The 19,147-nt window shown below is 42.1% G+C and overlaps 2 protein-coding genes across 2 annotated transcripts; both read left to right on the forward strand.

The window, feature by feature from the left end:
* The first annotated feature begins 285 nt into the window (after positions 1-285).
* LOC113177377 (vomeronasal type-1 receptor 4-like) lies at positions 286-1,224 on the forward strand. Its single transcript, XM_026381890.2, has one exon. The coding sequence runs from the start codon at positions 286-288 to the stop codon at positions 1,222-1,224; it is 939 nt and encodes a 312-aa protein (XP_026237675.2).
* A 16,756-nt stretch (positions 1,225-17,980) lies between these two features.
* Positions 17,981-18,892, forward strand: LOC113177378 (vomeronasal type-1 receptor 4-like). Its single transcript, XM_026381891.2, has one exon. The coding sequence runs from the start codon at positions 17,981-17,983 to the stop codon at positions 18,890-18,892; it is 912 nt and encodes a 303-aa protein (XP_026237676.2).
* The last annotated feature ends 255 nt before the right edge of the window (positions 18,893-19,147 follow it).

A 19,147-nucleotide genomic window follows, 5' to 3' on the forward strand; every position in this document is an offset into this window, starting at 1 on the left:
AATTCTCTTGGTCCTCATGAAAAGTCATCTCAGCCCCTGGCTCATGGTGTGAAGTTTCAAGAATCACCACGTGCTGCCTGCACAGCAGGGATTTACACACACTTCATGCCTCAACTAGTCATAGGAGCCTCATCAAAACCTTCTAGTGAAAATAAAACTTTAAGTTTTCACAGTGGGAACTCTGTAGAGTGGGCAATGATAAGTCACCGCTGACAGGACACATGCAGCCCAGGCCTCTTATTCCCCTGCAGGACCCTCTGGCTTCAAACGCAGGGAACTGGCAGGATGGCAGCCAGTGCAGTGGCTGTAGGAATCATCTTCCTGTCACAGACTATGGTTGGAGCTCTGGGCAATTCCTCTCTTCTCCTCCATTACCTGGTCCTTTACTTCCCTGGTTGCTGGGTAAGACACACAGACTTGATTCTTCAGCACTTGATTGTGGCCAACTTGTTAACTCTCCTGTGTAAAGGAGTTCCTGAGACAATGGCAGGCTTTGGAATGAAATATTTCACCAGTGATATTGGATGCAAGCTGCTTTTTGCTCTTCACAGAGCTGGAAGGAATGTGTCCATTTGCAGCATCTGCCTCCTGAGCATCTTTCAGGCCATTAAGATTAGTTCTGGGAACTCCAGGTGGGCAGAACTTAAAATAAAAGCTCCCAAGTACACCATCTCCTGCATATACCTGAGCTGGATTCTGTCCCTCCTTTTAAATGTCCCTAATTTTATGTACACCATGGCAAATAGGAGGAACAAAACCATCACCAATTTAAAAGACTATGGATACTGTTCTAGCATCTGTCATGCCTCAACCACTGATTCACTGTTTGCAGCATTGCTAACCTTCCCTGATGCCCTGTGTGTGGGGATCATGCTCTGGGCCAGCAGCTCCATGGTGCTCATCCTGCACAGGCACAAGCGGAGAATGCAGCACGTTCATAGGACCAGCTCCCTCAGGTCCTCCACTGAGTCCAGAGCCACCAAAACCATCCTCCTCCTGGTGAGCACCTTTGTCTCCTTTTACACTCTTTCCTGCATTGCTCAAGTTTGTTTGGCTATTATTTATAATCCCAGTTTGTTCCTGGTGAACACAGGTGCAATAGTCTCTGGGTGTTTCCCAGCTGTCAGCCCCTTTCTGCTCATGAGCCGAGGCTACAGTGTATCTGGGCTCTGCTTTACCTGGATACAGAATAAAGGAACCCATGATATTATGGGAAACATGTAACTTGTAAGATTTTGCACAATTCTTATTTTTTACCCATGAAGTTTAAAAAAAAAAACAGTAATGCACAGTGCTATCACTTATGAGTGGTGGTTTATATATAGATACTTGTATATATTTGTGTTGCATGTGTATATGTGTGTATTAATATACACGAGCATGTGTGCATGCATATAGTTGGGTTATGTTTATAGCCATCAAGCAACAGTTCTGGAAAATTATGGGTAGCAAGGAAGTTTCTGATTTAAAATAGTACTAGTTGAAGCAATGGTAAATACTTTAACATAATATATACCTTTTTTATTATTTTCCTGATATTCTGGTTTGATTATTAAAACATGTGTACTCTTTTTTTACTTATCCATTTTTATACTTATGTCAGCTGTGTCTCTTGAGGAAAATACCAAAGTGAATTTTGTCAAACAATGTTCCTCTTTATCCAGTGAAATTAGATTGTATATTTCACACAATGTTGGACCTAAGGGGAAGCAGTGATATACTAATGTCCTCTTTATGACATAGATTATATTGAATTTCCTTGTTGGTTGTTGCTGTGTTATTTTCATTGTTTACTTTTCATCTTTTCAAAAGCTAATTATTATATGAACTTCCTTAAGACACTGGCCATGCTGACAACAGAAAACACTGGGGTAATAACATATTTTGTTACAAATGTTACAAACACTGGGGTAATAACATATTTTGTTACAAAAAGCAGCTCAGAACTTCTGACAATTTTTGGACCCAAATTTTATACATATATATGTTTACACTACTCTAATGGACAAATCTGGCAAGTGACACTCAATTGTTGTGGGTTAATCACTCAGAAAACACTCTCAGTCAGAATTTTGATTTTTTATAGTCAGCTTGCGACTGCTCCCCTGCAGTACCTGAATTGTCTCTGCCAGGAACATTATCAGGTCAAAGTTTTGGGAGTTTAAAAGGGGAAAAAAAAACATATCCTTGAAAACGTAGGTGAAGGCAAGCAAGCAGGACACAAGGACTGAGAAAGCAATTTGCAGAGCAAAAACAGTCACATCCTGGATTGGAGCACATTTGTGGGCATATGAAGTACTGAAAAACAAGTTTTAACATCTTAGAAACAGCTTAACATTATTTAATTTGTTACACATATCACATAATCTTATTATCCTGCTTATTAATATTTTATAACCTATAATTTATAATGTCCTATAGTAAATATTGATTAAGCCCAGCCATAACATGCCCCACTGATTTTATGGGACTTAATCAAATCATTGATTCCTCTGTATACATTGGGTCATATCTAATTCTTCAAACCAGTAAGTTCATAGATGGTATCTGTTGTTTTGTGTTCTACGTCAGACCGTTTAGAATACATACTACAATTAAGAGTCCAAGGAGAATTAACAGCAAAGGTCTGTCCATGAGAGTGGTGAGCCATAGAGACCAAGAAAACAAATTTTGCTACTAATTTTTTTAGTCTTTTTTTTCTTTAATCTTTTTTTTGCATCTGTGATAAGTTGTCTCTTATTACCCAGGAGTGGTTAGTATAGAAACAACATATTTCTCCTAAGGCCATGCAGAGACAATCTTGTTTCAAAAACAGAAGGTTTAGTTCTCTCCTATTTTGTAACATTATTTCTGCCAAGGAATTGAGAGAGATTTTAAGCTTGTTGACTGACTGTTCTAATTGTGTTACGTCTAAGTCTACGTGTCTGTTTAAGCCTTTGAAATGTTGTTTTAGCAGCTCAGAACTTCTAACAATTTTTGAACCCAAATTAGCCTCCACTTTGTGACTTGACCCTATTCCCTATTTACATTGATTGTATTTTCCCTTCTAATTTTAGGGATTTCCTACTCCTGTAAGAAAAAGGGCAACAACAGCTCTTGTTTTTTTCAAGCTGAGAGGGGGTAATGTGCAGCAGGGCAAGCCTTTTGGAGTCCTTTTGAGAACTGGGTTGGTCAAAGGGGTCCATGATGAAAGTTTGGTTCGTGAAGAATAGGTCGTAAAGTCACCTGGCGGTTGGTGCTTTTATGAGGGAAACAAAAAGACAGGAGTCCTGAAATGAGAGTAATATAAAATAAATGTTGCATCATGTGTTACATGTACTATTTAATATTCTTTCATCAGTAAGCGCAAAAACTGAGAAGGCGTCCCCATAACAAGGCCTCATAAAGACTAATAAGGCCTTTATTTGGGAATGTAAACCTCTAATATTGTCAGACTTATCAGGAATATAATCAGAACACTTCATTAAGTTAATTAATGTCATCTGATTTCTGTAAAATATCTTTTTATTGGCATGTCCTTTGAACTTAGTAGAGATCCCTTTATCTTTGTTACTTAGGGATAGAGAATACCTGTGTGGGAGCTTAGAGGTCTGAAGGCCTTAAACTGACTAAGAACTTTTAATTTGGGCAGTTTTTAAAAAATCTTATTTATTTCGTGGTAGGGGGCTCTAACATAAATCTGTAACTTAAATTACAGTAACTGTCCAGGATTTGTAGTTTCTTGGTTTTAACTGTTTTTGCTAGGTGTTTAAGATCAACATGGTCAAATGGACCTTGGTTCTAGCTATTGTTAAGAGTCAAGTGAGTTCCCCTTGGCAGTCACTCTGGGGGAACTTGTGAGCAGCCTCTTAGCTCTGCTAGTGCTATCTGCATAGGATGGGTTGACACCCACTGGCCATGTGGCTTCCCTTGGAAGCAACAGGGATGTCTCCTTTTTCCAATGACCTTCCTCTTCTGCAGCACATGCACTCACTGGCTTCCATTCTCTATGGCCTCATTAATCTTCCTGATCAGGAGGTTATGTGGCCCAGAGTTCTTCCCCTTGCCCCCTAGGTTCAAGCTGACTAAGGACAAGAAAAAAATATTGGTTTTTTTGGCCCCTTGTTTTACCCTTAATATTTAAACCTTGCCCTTAAACATCTAGCAAATCAGTCTTACCAGTTTTAAAGTAAGAGGACTGAGCTTTAACTTTAATGTTTATAGATTTACAGTTTTACCTCCTTTATTTACAATCTGTCTGTATATGATGGTTGTTATAAGGTATTAATAGCAGTAGTTAAAGTTTACAAGGAAAACTCTAAATCAACAAGAGTAAAAACATATTTAGTTTGTACATAATTTTGAACCTTGGCTGAGTTACATATTATATCCCCTGTTTGAGATCACAGTAATCTTTATGATAAAAATCAATCTTTGTTCTTAAGCTTAAATAAGCTGAAGTCTGGCCTCCTTTGGAGCGATTTTAACATGTAGTGTAGTGGGAGGCAGAGCCTTAGTTCAGGTAAGATGGTGTTCTTCGCAAATCTTAGATAAACTGTTTCAGGTTTGAAGCTGATAATTTTCCTTTATGTGTGGAAAAGTGGTAAAATGTTTTATAATATTAACCTTTAAATAAATCAGGCTCTTGTTATATTTTAGAAATACCTTTAAATAAATCCTCAATATAACTTTTCATCTGTATAAGTCTAAAATTACCATTAGGAACAACTTTACAAGTTTGGAGAAGACTAGCTTGATGAAATGTTTTCTTAAACCTTTTACTTTAAAGACTTTTATACCTGGAAGATATGAACACATTATATAAAGAAGAGTAATAGCATCACAATTAACTTGATGTTTTTATATTAATTAAGTTGAGCTTTTAAAGAAAAATCTATACTCTGTAATGTAGTACAATCCTTTAAATTAACAGTTGCCATTTAGTCAGAGTTAAAAAAAAAAAGCCTTGATTTTTTTAAGACCATTTGTTCTAGAAACTAAAACTTAACACAATGTGAGGTACTCTGTAATATTTTGAGAAATCCTTGTCATTTTAAAAGATTAAACTTTGGCTTATACATGTACATTAATATTTGACCCTAGGGGAAACCTTTGAATAGTTTTAAGTATTTGTGTTATATATACATAATCAACTTAGGTACACACCAACATTTAAAAATTTACCCTTTATTTATATAGGCCTTTTTATCACTTACTTAGACCCTCATGTTGTTTACTTAGGTGTAATACAAATAATAAAAAGACTTGGGCTGGGGATGGGGCTCAAGTGGTAGCGCGCTCGCCTGGCATGCGTGCGGCCCGGGTTCGATCCTCAGCACCACATACAAACAAAGATGTTGTGTCCGCCGAGAACTAAAAAAAATAAATAAATATTAAAAATTCTCTCTCTCTCTCTCTCTCCCTCTTTCTCTCTATCTCTCCTCTCACTCTCTCTTAAAAAAAATAAAAAAATAAAAAGACTTTATCCTAGAAACATTTTTAAATATATATTTTTATCTCAAACCTTTTAAGTTTTTTTATCTGTTCACCCCTCTTTTTGTTTATATTCTGAAATAACCCTTATAAAATTTTGAATTAAGATAAATTACTCCATTTTAATAAGATGAAATAACTTATGTTATTTATAGTATTTTAATTGAAATGTAGTTGAAACCTTTAGATTCTTTATATATAGAATTATACCTGTTGAATCTTGTTTTTAGTGATAACATAAAGTAATTTTAATTTTTTTTAATTTACCAATTTATGAAAACACCAATAAGTATATTATCTTAAGGAATTGTACTTGTTGTCATATTTAACAGTTAGTACTTTAACTTTGTAGATTAATCAGATGTCTCCAACAAACACATTTATGATTAGTCCCACATTTGTTAAATCTAATTTACTTAATAATTAAGATCTCAGACATGTGCATTGAACAGCATTTCTTTCCTGTTGAAGAAAAATTTTAGAAACAATGGATATTAGACATATTATAGACATTATAGACATTTTATTAGCAACTGACCACCTAGAGAAGCTTGTGAATTAGTAGCCTTAGATGCCATGACCAGCGCAGACAAGCTAGCAGGTCTGGTGAAGAGTGATGGAAGATTGAAAGAAATAAAGTTCACACAGGCAGATCTTAAAGATAAAACATCTGGGACTGGGGGGAGCGCTGCTCTCTGATGGAGAAGCAGGTCTAAAGAATTACAACAGCAATCTTTATTATATATTTCTCATTAATCAGATTAAAGACTACGCAAGCATTATTCTTGGTATTCATGAAAGTTAGAGAGTTAGCAACAGTATGCAGCTATTTTCTCAGTTACATTCTACAGTTGCAATGTGCATGTTAGGAGCACTGTGCAGCTCTCAAGAAAGCCCATTGTCTAAAGTTACTAATTCATGGCAGATTCAGGAGCAACTGGTGAACCATTGTGGTTACCTTAGCAAGGAAGTTCCTCCATTCCCAGGAGCTGTGTGCCTGAGAATAAGTTCAAAGATGATAAGACTCTGGCAACAGAGTCTCCCCATGGAGAGCATTGCCATAGCAACTGGGCATTCTACATCTTTGCATAGGAACTTTCCCAGTCACCACGCATGCCACAGCCATGAAGTCATCTAGGAAGCCAGTCTCAAACACTGGTCTCCCAGTCACTGTCACCAATATCCACACTTAAAAACATTTTTATATGTTTGCCCAATTTAAATTGAACTTTTGGAAAGACATGAACCAAAGGCATTTGGATCCATCTTTAAATTTTAATTGATAAGTTCATATGTCAATTTTGGTACCAAACCTAAGTACACGTGACAATATACAAAACAAACAAAAGCTGTTTTCTCATTCCTGAAAATGGAACAGGAAACATTGAAGAGGTGTACAGGACAAATGGGAGGCGGACTGACTTGGATTTGTAATAACCAGTCAAAGACAACAGAACATACAACAGGTATGGAGCCAAAGACAGATTTAACCTACAGAAGATCAGACCTGAACCAGTGAGCTGGAGGGTGACACTCACCACAGCCCTGAACTTTGGAAATATCACTGCATCCAGCTATCCCTGTGTCCCCTGATGTGGATCCACACAGACCAGACCTACCATCCTGGAGAAGAACAGGAAGTTCTCAGCAAAGCAATCTGTGGGTTGGCAGAAGCCAATGGAGATAGTACCTGGGGCTCAGGAATGCGTGTCAGGGGCCTTCCCTAGACTGTTTATAGCTTGATGTGCCCCTAGGTGTTACTAAGTAATCTTCTGGCTGCAAGAAAATGGATCTCATTGTGACCTCCAAATGTTGTCAACTGGTCGCTCAGAAAATATTCTCAGTCCGAATTTTGTCCAAATTAGAGTTTTTTTATTTAGCCAGCCAGCAACTGATCCCCTTCAGGACCTGAATTATCTCTGCCAGGAACATCACCAGGTCCAAATTGTATGGGGTTTATAAGGGGAAAAAAACAACATCCTTGAAAATGTAGGTGTAGGCAAGCAAGCAGGACACAAGGGCTGAGAAAGCAGTTTGCAGAGCGAAAACAGACAACCACATCCTGGGTTTGAGCACATTTGTGGGCATATGAAATACAAAAAAATAATTTTTACCATCTTAGAAACAGCTTAAAATTATTTATTTTATAATGTTCATCACATAATTCTATCATAATCCTATCACAATCCTACTTATTTATATTTTATGACATATAATTTATAATCAATATTGATTAAGCTCAGATCATAACACAACAAAATCACACAAAGTAACCACACTCCTTGCATGCAGCTGCTTTGTGGAAAAGCAGTGCCCTTGGTCTCTATGAAAACTCCTCTTGCATCTCCCAACACCATTCCCCAAAGTGACCAGGATATGACGCAGTATATCACCTGTTTTGTACTGTACACAATAGAAACTGTTCTGTGAACCCTTTTATATTTGATTTAGAAAATTCCATGAATTTTAAATAATTTTCTTCCACCTGTTTTTGGCAATGAATTCAACATCAAGTATTTCAAATGGTTAATTTTAGCATTCCTCTTTTGATGTACTCGGGCCTGGTGTGGGTATGATTTTGGTTTTCCATTAAAATGTTTTTGAGTTGAAAGCCTTGTCTCTGTAGTTGAGTGTTGGTGGAGGCAAGGAGAAGGGCCTTGGGTCCTGGGGCAGTCACCCTTGCAACGGCAAATGGTGATCTCCTGGAGTATATTAGCTCCCATGAGAATGGGTGGTCCTACAGCAAGTGCAGGTGTCTCCTCTGTCTCTCCCTCCCTGTCCTACCCTGTGGTCTCTTCTGCACATGCTCCCACCCTTGAGATTCCCTCTGTTCTGAGGCCTTCACCAGAGCTGAGCAGATGCTGGCACCATGCTCTTCGATCTGAAAAAGTGTGAACTGAATTAATTCCTTTTCTATACAAAGTACCCACCCACAGGTACTTGGTCACAGCAGTGGAGACAGGTGAGCACTTGGGAGGGTTTTGTGTGTGGATCGTCAAGATCCATTGGCTGGTAGGTTCTGCAACATGTTGTCATGATGCTTGTGTGTATCTCTGCTGGGGATGTATGCAGGGGTGCCCTTGTTGATCATATGTTTACACCTAGATAGCTCGAGGATGTATTTCCAAACAGTTTGCCAAATGCCTGTAGGAATTTCACACCACTAGTTCCTCCTGTTTTTATTATTTATAAATATGAACAAAATGCTTTTATTAATCACAACATAAAAATACCATGGATTTCTATTAGAAGTTTCCAAGGATAAATAAGGTGTTGTAAAATTTACCTTTCCCATATGCACTTGACAGGAAAATATTACATTTTATGGTGGTTCTTGTTGTTATGGATTGATTTCAACTGAACATTAAAAAAAAGTAAATATCAAGTTATATATATTCTCCATGGGTGCCAAGACACGATTAGAAAGATGACCACCACCTCTGTGAGGGTGGCCATCAGCAGGATCAGGACTGATTTGCTGAACATCCACAATCACCTTTGCACTGTAGCCTTTACCTCAGGGCCTTTCTCTTGACGAGGCCAGTGCTGGCTCAGGACACCACCAGCACAGCTTGTCTTGCTGAAGACCAGGTACTTGATTGAACAAGACTCAAGGGAGGGGCTGGGGATGTGACTCAAGCGGTAGCGCACTCACCTGGCATGTGTGCGGCCCAGGTTCGATCCTCAGCACCACATGCAAACAAAGATGTTGTGTCAGCCGAAAACTAAAAAATAAATATTAAAAAAATTCTCTCTCTCTCTCTTTAAAAAAAAAAAAGAAGAAAACTATAATTAAAAAAAAAGACTCAAGGGAGTTTCCCTTCTCAATATTGCTCTTTTGGAGCAGAAACAAATACCTTTGTGTGATATGTATGCAGAGAAGCAAATACAAAATGCAGCCATTGTGAATCTCAGGGTTGCAATTCAACAGGGACAATGAATTATTATTAGGAATGTCTCTGAAGGGTTTTCCTATTTCAAGCAACAGCCTTCTGATAATTTTCAAAACCAACTTTCTATATTTGTAGAGGACTGAATAAACACAAGCTATGTGATCTGTATTGAGGCTATTTCTTGTATCAACTATACTTTGCCCCCAATAAGGCTTAGAGTTTCTGTCTCAAACACTTTCTGCAAATAAAGCATCTTTAAGTAACATGTTTTCCATCTATCCCCCATGAAAACAGATCTAAGCATGCACATACTTACACTGCATCAATACAGGTGTACAGGTGAGCTAGTTTACCACTAGAATGAGAGGAGACAAGTGAGAGTGCAGCATGGTCTTCCCTAGACACCCTTCTCTGTCGCGGAAGGCAGGGAGCCTGTGCTGCAGATGCCAAGTGGCCAGAGGAAGGTCCCCCTCTTCTGTGAACCTGCATCACCAGGTCCGCCCAGCACAGCTACGTGCCCATCTGCTTCCCCTGCAGCCCTGGCTCTCAGGTAACATCTGCCAGAATCGAGAGGTCCTCGGTTCAGCATCCAAGGCTGTTGGCAACCTTTCCAGAACTCTCCCAGTCCACTCAGTCCAAATCCTGGTAGTAAGTCGCCACCAACAAGCTCAGTAGCATCTTCTTCTGCATTCCGTGTGTCTCTGCACTCCCTGAAGAGCAACCTCCACCTTCACTCCAGCCTCTCTCCACTTCCTGACGGCTAGGACTCCGTCTCCAAGTAACTCCATGCCAGCTGCGAGTGTGCTCTCCCCACGTGGCCCTGAGGCTGGGTGAGCACTGTGGTCTTTGGGTCCAGAGACATCTGCTAGCTCATGTTCTCTGCTCTGGATGCTGGTTGTAGGCCACCTACCCCTTTCCCAGATGCTGCAGGGAATAGAACAGCCCTATCCAACTGGCATCTCCTTCAGCCTATTTCCTGAAAAGATCCATTCCATGCTGGCTCTCCTCTTCCCTCTGTCTGCAGGCATTCTTCACCTTCCTTGATGTATGGAAAGAAAATGCCTGGATGCTACTGGGAAGAGCCTGCAGTGGGGAGGGTCAGGGCGGCACCAGCCAGGACCCAGGAGCTTCCTGATCCCTACCAGGGATAGCATGGGCCTGCAGTGTGTGTGAGGGCCCACCTGCCCACCTGCAAGTGAGAGGGTGGCTGCAGGAACTGGAAACCAGGGCACTGCCCACTGCTCACTTTGAACCACATAACTCTGCTGTGTTCCCCTTGGTTGTAACAGTTCCTCTGGTTAACAACCTTTCTATCATAAAACCTCAGACTTGCCTGTTTCCTTTTGTTTGAAGACATCATTGTTCCACTCAGATTTATTATCTCACACTTGCAGGTAGTGATTTGAATCTTTTTATAAAGCATACAATGAACTTCAAGATCTTCTGAAAATGTTGACGTTCTGTCCTCACCTGTCACTGCCTCACCCAGGATGACACCCCTTCCCTTCTGAGCTGACTCCTGTCCAGTCTCCTCCTTCCCCCTCTCCTGACTCCCTCAGTCCCATCAATGTCTGGGCACCACACATTCAAGGTTAGACCTGGGGTCTAACGTCCTCAGTGGGAGAGGATCCTGGGAAGACTGTGGGAAGGAGCCCCAGGACTCTGTCTCCACAGACAATGGCTTCACTGCCACAGATGTGGGATGGGATGATTCTCCAGGAACTGTCTGGAGGACACTGAGGCCTTGAAACTCCAGGACACAGCTTGAGTGGACACGGAAATTAATTTGAAAGTTTTTAGATCTTGGCACAGCAGCATCCACACATCTACACCCATTCCTGAGTCATCAGCCATGTGTATGGTCTCCTGCCGCAGCCTGGACTCAGCTTATAGAGGACAGGCTGGGCTATGGGAACCCTGTGTGTCCACTAGGGACCTGTGCTCTCATTGCTGGTTGCCCAGTTAGCCTTGAAGCTGCTGACACAGAAGCAGGCAGCCAAGGTCACACCTTCAGGTGTGACCAGGCATTACAAGATATAGTCTCTCTCTCTCTCTCTCTCTCTCTCTCTCTCTCTCTCTCTCCTTTCTTTTTTCCTCCTGTTCTCCACTTCTGTCATCAGTCATTTAAGATCAGGGACATTCAAGACCACTTGCATATACCGTGAAATTTAGAACATCACTGTGCAGGCGCGGAGCAAGGCACCATCTCACAAGAGACCTGAGAAGACATTAATTTCACACCACCAGTCCCCCCCCCCCCGCTGCTCATCTGGTGAAACACAGACCACAACAGTGTAGAAATAGCAAACTCTGAGTTCCAGATCTAGCATTATGTTCATGTGTCCAGATTCCTGTCATTTCAGTGTCTGTCTCTGTCTTGTACTAGGTGTTTCTTTCTGTTTTTTCCTGTCTGTATCTGCTGTCTCTTTGCACACGTGTGTTAAGGTTTGGTGTGAGGTGTCCCCCAAAATCTCACATGTGAGAGAGTGTAAGAAGATTCAGAGGAAAAATGATTGGGTTGCAAGAGTCTTAACCCATACAGTGAATTAATTCCCTGATAGGGGTTAACTGAGTGGTAACAGAAGTGGTGGGGGGCACCTGGAGGAGGTAGGAATTGGGGTGTGGCTTTGGGTTCATATTTGTCTCTGGTGAATGAACTCGCTGTGCTTCCTGCTGCTCATGTGAGTTCCTCCCCTCTGTCACACTCCTCTGCCATGATGTTCTGCCTCACCTTGAACCCAGAGGAACGGAGCCTGCCTTGTATGGATGGAGACTTCTCAAACCATAAACCCCTGAATAAACTTTTCCTCCTTTAAAATTCTCCCCATCAGCAGCAAAAAAAGTTAAAACAGTGTGTATGTCTTTTAGAGAAAATAATTTTCATTTTAATAAAATCTAATATGTCATCTCTAAGGTAGTGTATTTTAAAAAATATTTTATTTGTATTAATTACTTATACATGAGAGTAGAATTTATCCACTGTGATACATCATTCATATATGGGATATAATTTCTCATTTTTCTGAGTGTTCATGTTTCAGAATCATATTGGTCATTAGTCACATATATACATACAGTAATATGTGTTGCATTCTCCTATCTTTCCTATTGCCACATCCCCTGCCCTCCTGTCCCATCACTTCTCTCTACCTAATCTAAGGTAATGCTATTCTTCTCTAGTACCCACTGACTGATTGTGAATTAGCATCCACATATTAGGTAAAACATTCAGCCCTTAGTTTTGTAGGATTGGTTATTTTGCTTAGCATGATACTCTCCAACTCCAACTATTTACTGGCATTTGCCATAAGTTCAATCTTCTTCAAAGCTGAATAATATTTCATTGAGTATATATACTACATTTTCTTTATCAATTCATCTCTTGAGGGACACCTATGTTGGTTCCACAGTCTAGCTACTGTGAATTGAGCTGCTATAAACATTGATGTGAATGCATCACTATAGGATGCTGATTTTAAGCCCTTTGGGTATATACCAAGGAGTGGGATAGATGGATCAAATGGTGGTTCCATTCCCAGTTTTTTGAGGAATCTCCATACTGCTTTCCATAATGGTTGCACCAATTTGCAGCGCCACCAGCAGTGTATGAGTTACCTTTTCCCCCACATCCTAGCCAACATTTATTGTTGCCTGTATTCTTGATGATTGCCATTCTGACAGGAGTGAGATGAAATCTTAGAATAGTTTTGATTGGCATTTCTCTAATTGCTAGAGATGTTGAACCACTTTTTTATATATTTGTTGATCAATTGTATTTTGTGTACTTTTAAAAAGAAAAATGCTATTCTGCAAATGCTAAAATTGTCCTTTCAAATTTTGTCATATTTTCTTAATAATTTCCTTTGGAAATCCATTCTGAATTGACATGATGGTGATGTGGATAATGATTGACATTTTACCTATTTGTTGTGGCTAAGATAACCTTCAGGTTACATTGAAAATGTCTCATTTCACGTTCTTTCTCACTGTCTCCTCGTTTCCCAGGTCAGAAACCCCATCCTCAGTGAGGACTTCCCCATGAATCCTGAGTATTCTCTACATCTGCTCTTGCTTTGAAAGGTCTGCCAGTCCCACAAAGCACCATCCAAATCATTCTTGGGGTCCATCTCTACCATGAGCCCCTGTGCTTAGAGGAATCGTTGTTGTCCAGAGTGAGAGGAAGCTGTGGTGATGGGCAGCAGAGCCCGCAGGCACTGGGCATCAGGAGTGCTCCTCAGACTGCTGTCAGGACCTTGGGCAAGGCCTCTCTTCTCTACCATTGCCTTTCCTTGTCACTCCCAGCAGGTGGCCTGATCATGGGGTTCCCAGGCACCCATGTTTACCAGCTCCTAGTCCCACTTTCTGAGGGCCTTTCCCAGGAAATTGTAGCCTTGGGGGCGAAACATTGCTTTAATGACTGGCTGCAGGCTTCTGTGTGTGCAGAGTGGGCAGGGGTGTGTTTAGGGGTACCACCTGCCTCTTGAGTGTCCTGCAGGCCGCTGTCAACAGCCTCATGAGAAGAGCCTTAAACAAAACCAAAACAAAGCCCAAGATGCTTTGGGCTTCTTCAGTTCCCCCTTCTGGATCCTACAGAAATCAATTAATTCCATTTTTCCTCTCTGGGTTGTACGTGGCAGTGTGTTGACTTCTCGCCCACGAGGAGTCCCTGGAGAGACTTCCTTCTGACCCCGGGCTCCATCCATGTGGGTAGAGGACAGGGAGAGGAGTGCCGTGGCCAGTCTCCACAACGCCTCCCCTGAGGGCCGGAGGGTCCCTCCCTGCAGGTCCTTCCTCCCTGCACTCCTGTCAGGCCTCAGCCGCTGTGGGCTCCTGCAACTGCCCAGACCAGTGTTAGGCTGAGACGCGGAGAGACAGGAAATGAGGAAACGCTATGCAGAAGGGAGAGCGGGTCCTGTGCTACCTCCGGGGTCTTCAGAGAAACTCTGTTGAGCAGTGTGGCCTTCAGTTCTGTTCACCTCTGTTAGTCTGTGTGCCAGCTGTGAATCACTGTTTCCTACACATTCTTGATGTTCGCATTTTGGGTGCTGATAGGGTGGTCTTGCCAACTGTGGAAGACTGGACTTCCCTGGACAGCAATGGATAGAGATAGAACTGGGCTCCTCAGAGGACGGGATTCATATGGAAGTTCACCTGTCCTAGGATGTGGGGGGAGAAAAACGTTACAAAACAGCAAATATGTAGAATGAACTATTCAGAAGTTCTAATGGACACAAACACTATCTTTAGTGGTAATGTATTCTGGTTGGCATTTTTTCCCAAATGAGTGGATTACAACTGTTCTTGCCAAGTGGAAAATATTGGCAACTATGAAAGAGATGGTAAGTTAATTTCGCATCCTAGTAATCATTTCGCCACCTACCTTAAGGTGTCGTGTTGTCTTCCACAACACACAATACAACTTACTTTTTTCAGATATTGGACAACATTCTTGGATGGGCATTTTTCTGAAGAAGACCAGCCAATGGCCGGCAGATCCATGAAAGGATGCTCAGAGTCGCCAACCATCGGGGGAATGTACAAAGCCACACCCAGGAGTCACCTCATAACTGTTAGGACAGATGATTCCCAAAGATGAGAAAGCAAGCACTGGGAACTATATGGAGAACAGAGGACCTGGTGCCCTGTAGGAGACCACGTGAACTGGCAGAGCCACCATGGAAAGCAGTGAGAAGGTCCCTCTGAAAATTGAAAGTGAAGCCACCTTCCTTCTGGGTGAGCGTCTAAAGGGAAAGAATCCAGTGCCTCAAAGAGACAGCTGCACTGTCCACAGTGGGCAGGACATGCCAGTAGCCCCGGTGTCCACCAGGCCTGTGTGGACATGGGGTCTCTTCACGTCAGGGAGCATGATGGGGCCTCCTAGGTAGGGAACTACTGCCACCGTGAGGACAGGAGTGAACCTGGAGGGCAGGGCAGGAGGTGACATAAATCAAAGAGAAGCCCTGTGTCTCACTCAGGTGTGGGATCTACAGCAGTCAACGCCTCAGAAACAGAGTGGAAAGAGGGTTGTGAAGAGGAGGGTGGTGAGGGACACGTGGGGTTGGTCAAGTGCACAAAGTTCCATTTCCACACGGATGAACTCTGGGACCCACTGCCCAGCCTGGAGACCGCATTAGCAAGACAATGTTGTGTTCTTGAAATTTGCTGAGATTCTGATTGTCCTCACCCCGACACACCAGGTAACCCTGGAGGTGATAGGACATGTCTGGCTCATTGCCAGTCTTTCACACGACAGACCTCAGTATTTCTTGCACCTTCAAGTGAGACCCTGTGTGTCTCCAGGGAATATGGATGAGTACAAGCCCATCCAAACTTTCCAATATCCTCTTAAGACTTATTATGAAGCAACTTATAATTGTTGTTGAAAAGCATCACCTGGGGAGGAAGTTTTCAGCAGTGTTGTCCTCAACTCCCCCAGCCTGTATGTCCATTGCTGCTGTCGGTACAGAGAAAATTGCAGGTCCGAGGGGAGATGAGGTCACAGAGTCACAGACCCATATCTCAGGACCTGGCCGCCTCCCTGCAGCACATCTCCTGGTCACAGAGGCCGCTGCACTGAGGTCACCATTCTGGTAAAGAGAAAGAGCCAGGTGAGTCATCCAGTGTCAGTGTGAGAGCAGCATCTGTGAGAGAAGACCCATTTCAAGAGTCTGGGTAAGTGATCACATCGGAAAAGGGCGCTGCAGATTGAAACTGGTTGAATGTGAAAGCCATACAGGAAAAAGAATTTCCTGAGGAGTGGGTTCAGGTAGTAAAAGAAATGGGGTCCCTGATCCTGCACCAATCCCTGATGGCTTCGTCTAATCTTCACTGCCAGTGATTGTTGGGGTTTAATCCAAGAGAAAATGAACTGTGATTTTTTCAAGGTACATGAGGAGGTGTTTTAAAGTCAATCTTGAACTCTGCCTCCATGACCTCAATCCTAGTGTACATCTTCAGAACTCTGCAGCCAGACCTGTAATCTCTCCTCACTTCTCTTACGGAGTAGGAAGAGCTCACAGAAATCCTCTAGTACCGTGGAGAAATGATCTGACGGTGACTGTATAAGCAGAAAGGTTTCTCTAACTCTGTGCATGGTGCAGCCAATGGAGACAGCAATTACAGCAGTCCTGAAACCATCAGTGGTTTATGATTATGGCGAGGCTATTTTCCTCTTAATGTGGTAAGCAACCAGAAGGGAAAAGTGAACATAATCATTATTGTTTCCAACATGACCTGTCAGAGATCTGTCATCGTGTCGTCGACACTACTTTCTTCATTGCAACAAATGCATCATCTCTTCTAGGAGTCTGATGGTGGAGCAGGCTATGAGAGTCCACAAGGCAGATGTAGGAAATCTCTTTGCTGTCTGTTTAATTTTCTGTGAACCTAAAATTTCTTTAAACAGCAAAGTCTGCTATATGTAGGCATTGAAATACCACAGAAATTCTGATATTTCCATTTTTAAATATAAAAGTTTTCATGCCTAACTTTGATGCTTTGGGTAGGTGGTTTCCATTGAAATACCATTCCCCAACCTTGCTTCCTGGGAAGAGTTATACTTGGCTAGATATTAATGAACTCAGATGTAACTTATTCAATAAGTGAATATTTTATTTTTATACTACACATTTTTATTCCAAGTTAATTCTCTGTGCCCCAAAGCTGAGGATGTGGCCTGTGAAATGGGCACCATTTATGTGATGAGGGCCATGGAGCTTGTGTTCCTAATACACAACCAAATGAGTTACAGGGTAGCTGTCCTGATGTGGAGCCAGTCCTGCCTCGTTGCAGGTGACTTACTGTGGGACAGGTGTCTGCTATAGTTCCCTCAGTACACCTGCAGTTACTAAAACATCTACAGGTTCCCCCATAATTGCTGTAGCATGTACAGGAAATAAAACTTTACAAAGAAATGGAAACATCAAGATAAGAAGCTACAAAATATGAGTTTAGAAGATATTAGAAATATAGAAAAGTAATAGTAAAAAACAAGCTAGAATGATAGAAGAACCCACCTCGTTAGCTTTAGGAATGCTTGGGGATTCATCTACCCTCTCTGTAAACAGTCAGCCAGTTTCAAGACCCCTCTTGGCACCTGATCAGAGTATGCATATGGACAGAGACTTCATCTCTGTGTTCATAAATTCTCTTGGTTGTCGCTCAAAGCCATCTCAGCACCTGCCTATACTTGTGAAAGAATCACCATGTATTGCCTTCATAGGTGGAATTTATACACACTTCCTGCCTTAACTATTTATACAAGCCTCCTTAAACCCTGCTAGTGAACCAGTTATGGTTGCACACACCTGTAATCCCAGGGAATCAGGAGGCTACGGCAAGAGGGTTGAGAGTTCAAACCCAGCCTCAGCAAATTAGCGAGGCCCTAAGGCACTCATCAAGACCCTATCTCTAAATAAAATTTAAACAGGGCTGTGGATGCGGTTTAAGTGTCCCTGGGTTCAATCTCTGGTACAAAAGAAAATTGCTAATGAAAATAAAACCTTAAGTAAAATTTCACAGTGGGAATGCTGGATTTTGGTTGAGAGGACACATGCAGCCCAGGCCTCCTGTTCCCCTGCAGGACCCTCCGGCTGGGAAACCAAGGAACTGGCAGGATGGCAGCCAGTGATGTGGCTGTAGGCATCATCTTCCTGGCACAGACTGTGGTTGGAGCTCTGGGCAATTCCTCTCTTCTCCTCCATTACCTGGTCCTTTACTTCACTGGGTGCAGGGTAAGAAACACAGACTGGATTCTTCAGCACTTGTTTGTGGCCAACTTGTTAACTCTCCTGTGTAGAGGAGTTCCCCAGACAGTGGCAGCTTTTGGAGTGAAAGATTTCCTCATTGATTTCGAATGCAAGATGCTTTTCTATCTTCACAGGGTGGGCAGGGGTGTATCCATGGGTAGCACCTGCCTCCTGGGTGTCTTCCAGGCCATTAAGATTAGTCCTGGTGACTCCAGGTGGGCAGAGCTTAAAGTGAAAGCTCCCATGTACATTGGCTCCTCCATATACCTGAGCTGGATCCTATATCTCCTTGTAAATGTTGTTTTTCTTATGTACATGACTGGGAGAAGAAGCAACAAAAACATCACAATCCTAAAAGATTTTGGATACTGTTCTGGTGTTCGTCATGACACAACCACAGACTCACTGTATGCAGCATTGCTAACATTCCCTGATGTCGTGTGTGTGGGGCTCATGCTCTGGGCCAGCAGCTCCATGGTGCTCATCCTGCACAGGCACAAGCAGAGAATGCAGCATGTTCACAAGACCAGCTCCCCCAGATCTTCCCCTGAGTCCAGAGCCACCAAAACCATCCTCCTCCTGGTGAGCACCTTTGTCTCTTTTTACACACTTTCCTGCATCTTTCAGGTTTGCTTGGCTGTTTTGTATAATCCCCACTGGCTGCTGGTAAACACATCTCTATGGATCTCTGGGTGTTTCCCAGCTGTCAGCCCCTTTCTGCTTATGAGCAGAGACTCCAGTGGCAGCAGGCTCTCCTTTGCCTGGAAAAGGAATAGTTAAACCCCTGGGCTGGGGATGTGACTCAAGCGGTCACATCCACATACAAACAAAGATGTTGTGTCCGCCAATAACTAAAAAATAAATATTAAAATTCTCTCTCTTTCTTTCTCTCTCTCACTCTCTCTTTAAAAAAAAAATATTTATTAAAAAAAAGAAAACCCTGATCTGTGATGCATATGTCATCTGTAAGGTTTTGCTCAATTTTTACTTGTATTCATTCTTTACCACAAAATTGTAAGAACAGTTATGCTAGGT

Source organism: Urocitellus parryii, chromosome 15 (assembly GCF_045843805.1).
Source record: "Urocitellus parryii isolate mUroPar1 chromosome 15, mUroPar1.hap1, whole genome shotgun sequence".
NCBI lineage: Eukaryota > Metazoa > Chordata > Mammalia > Rodentia > Sciuridae > Urocitellus > Urocitellus parryii.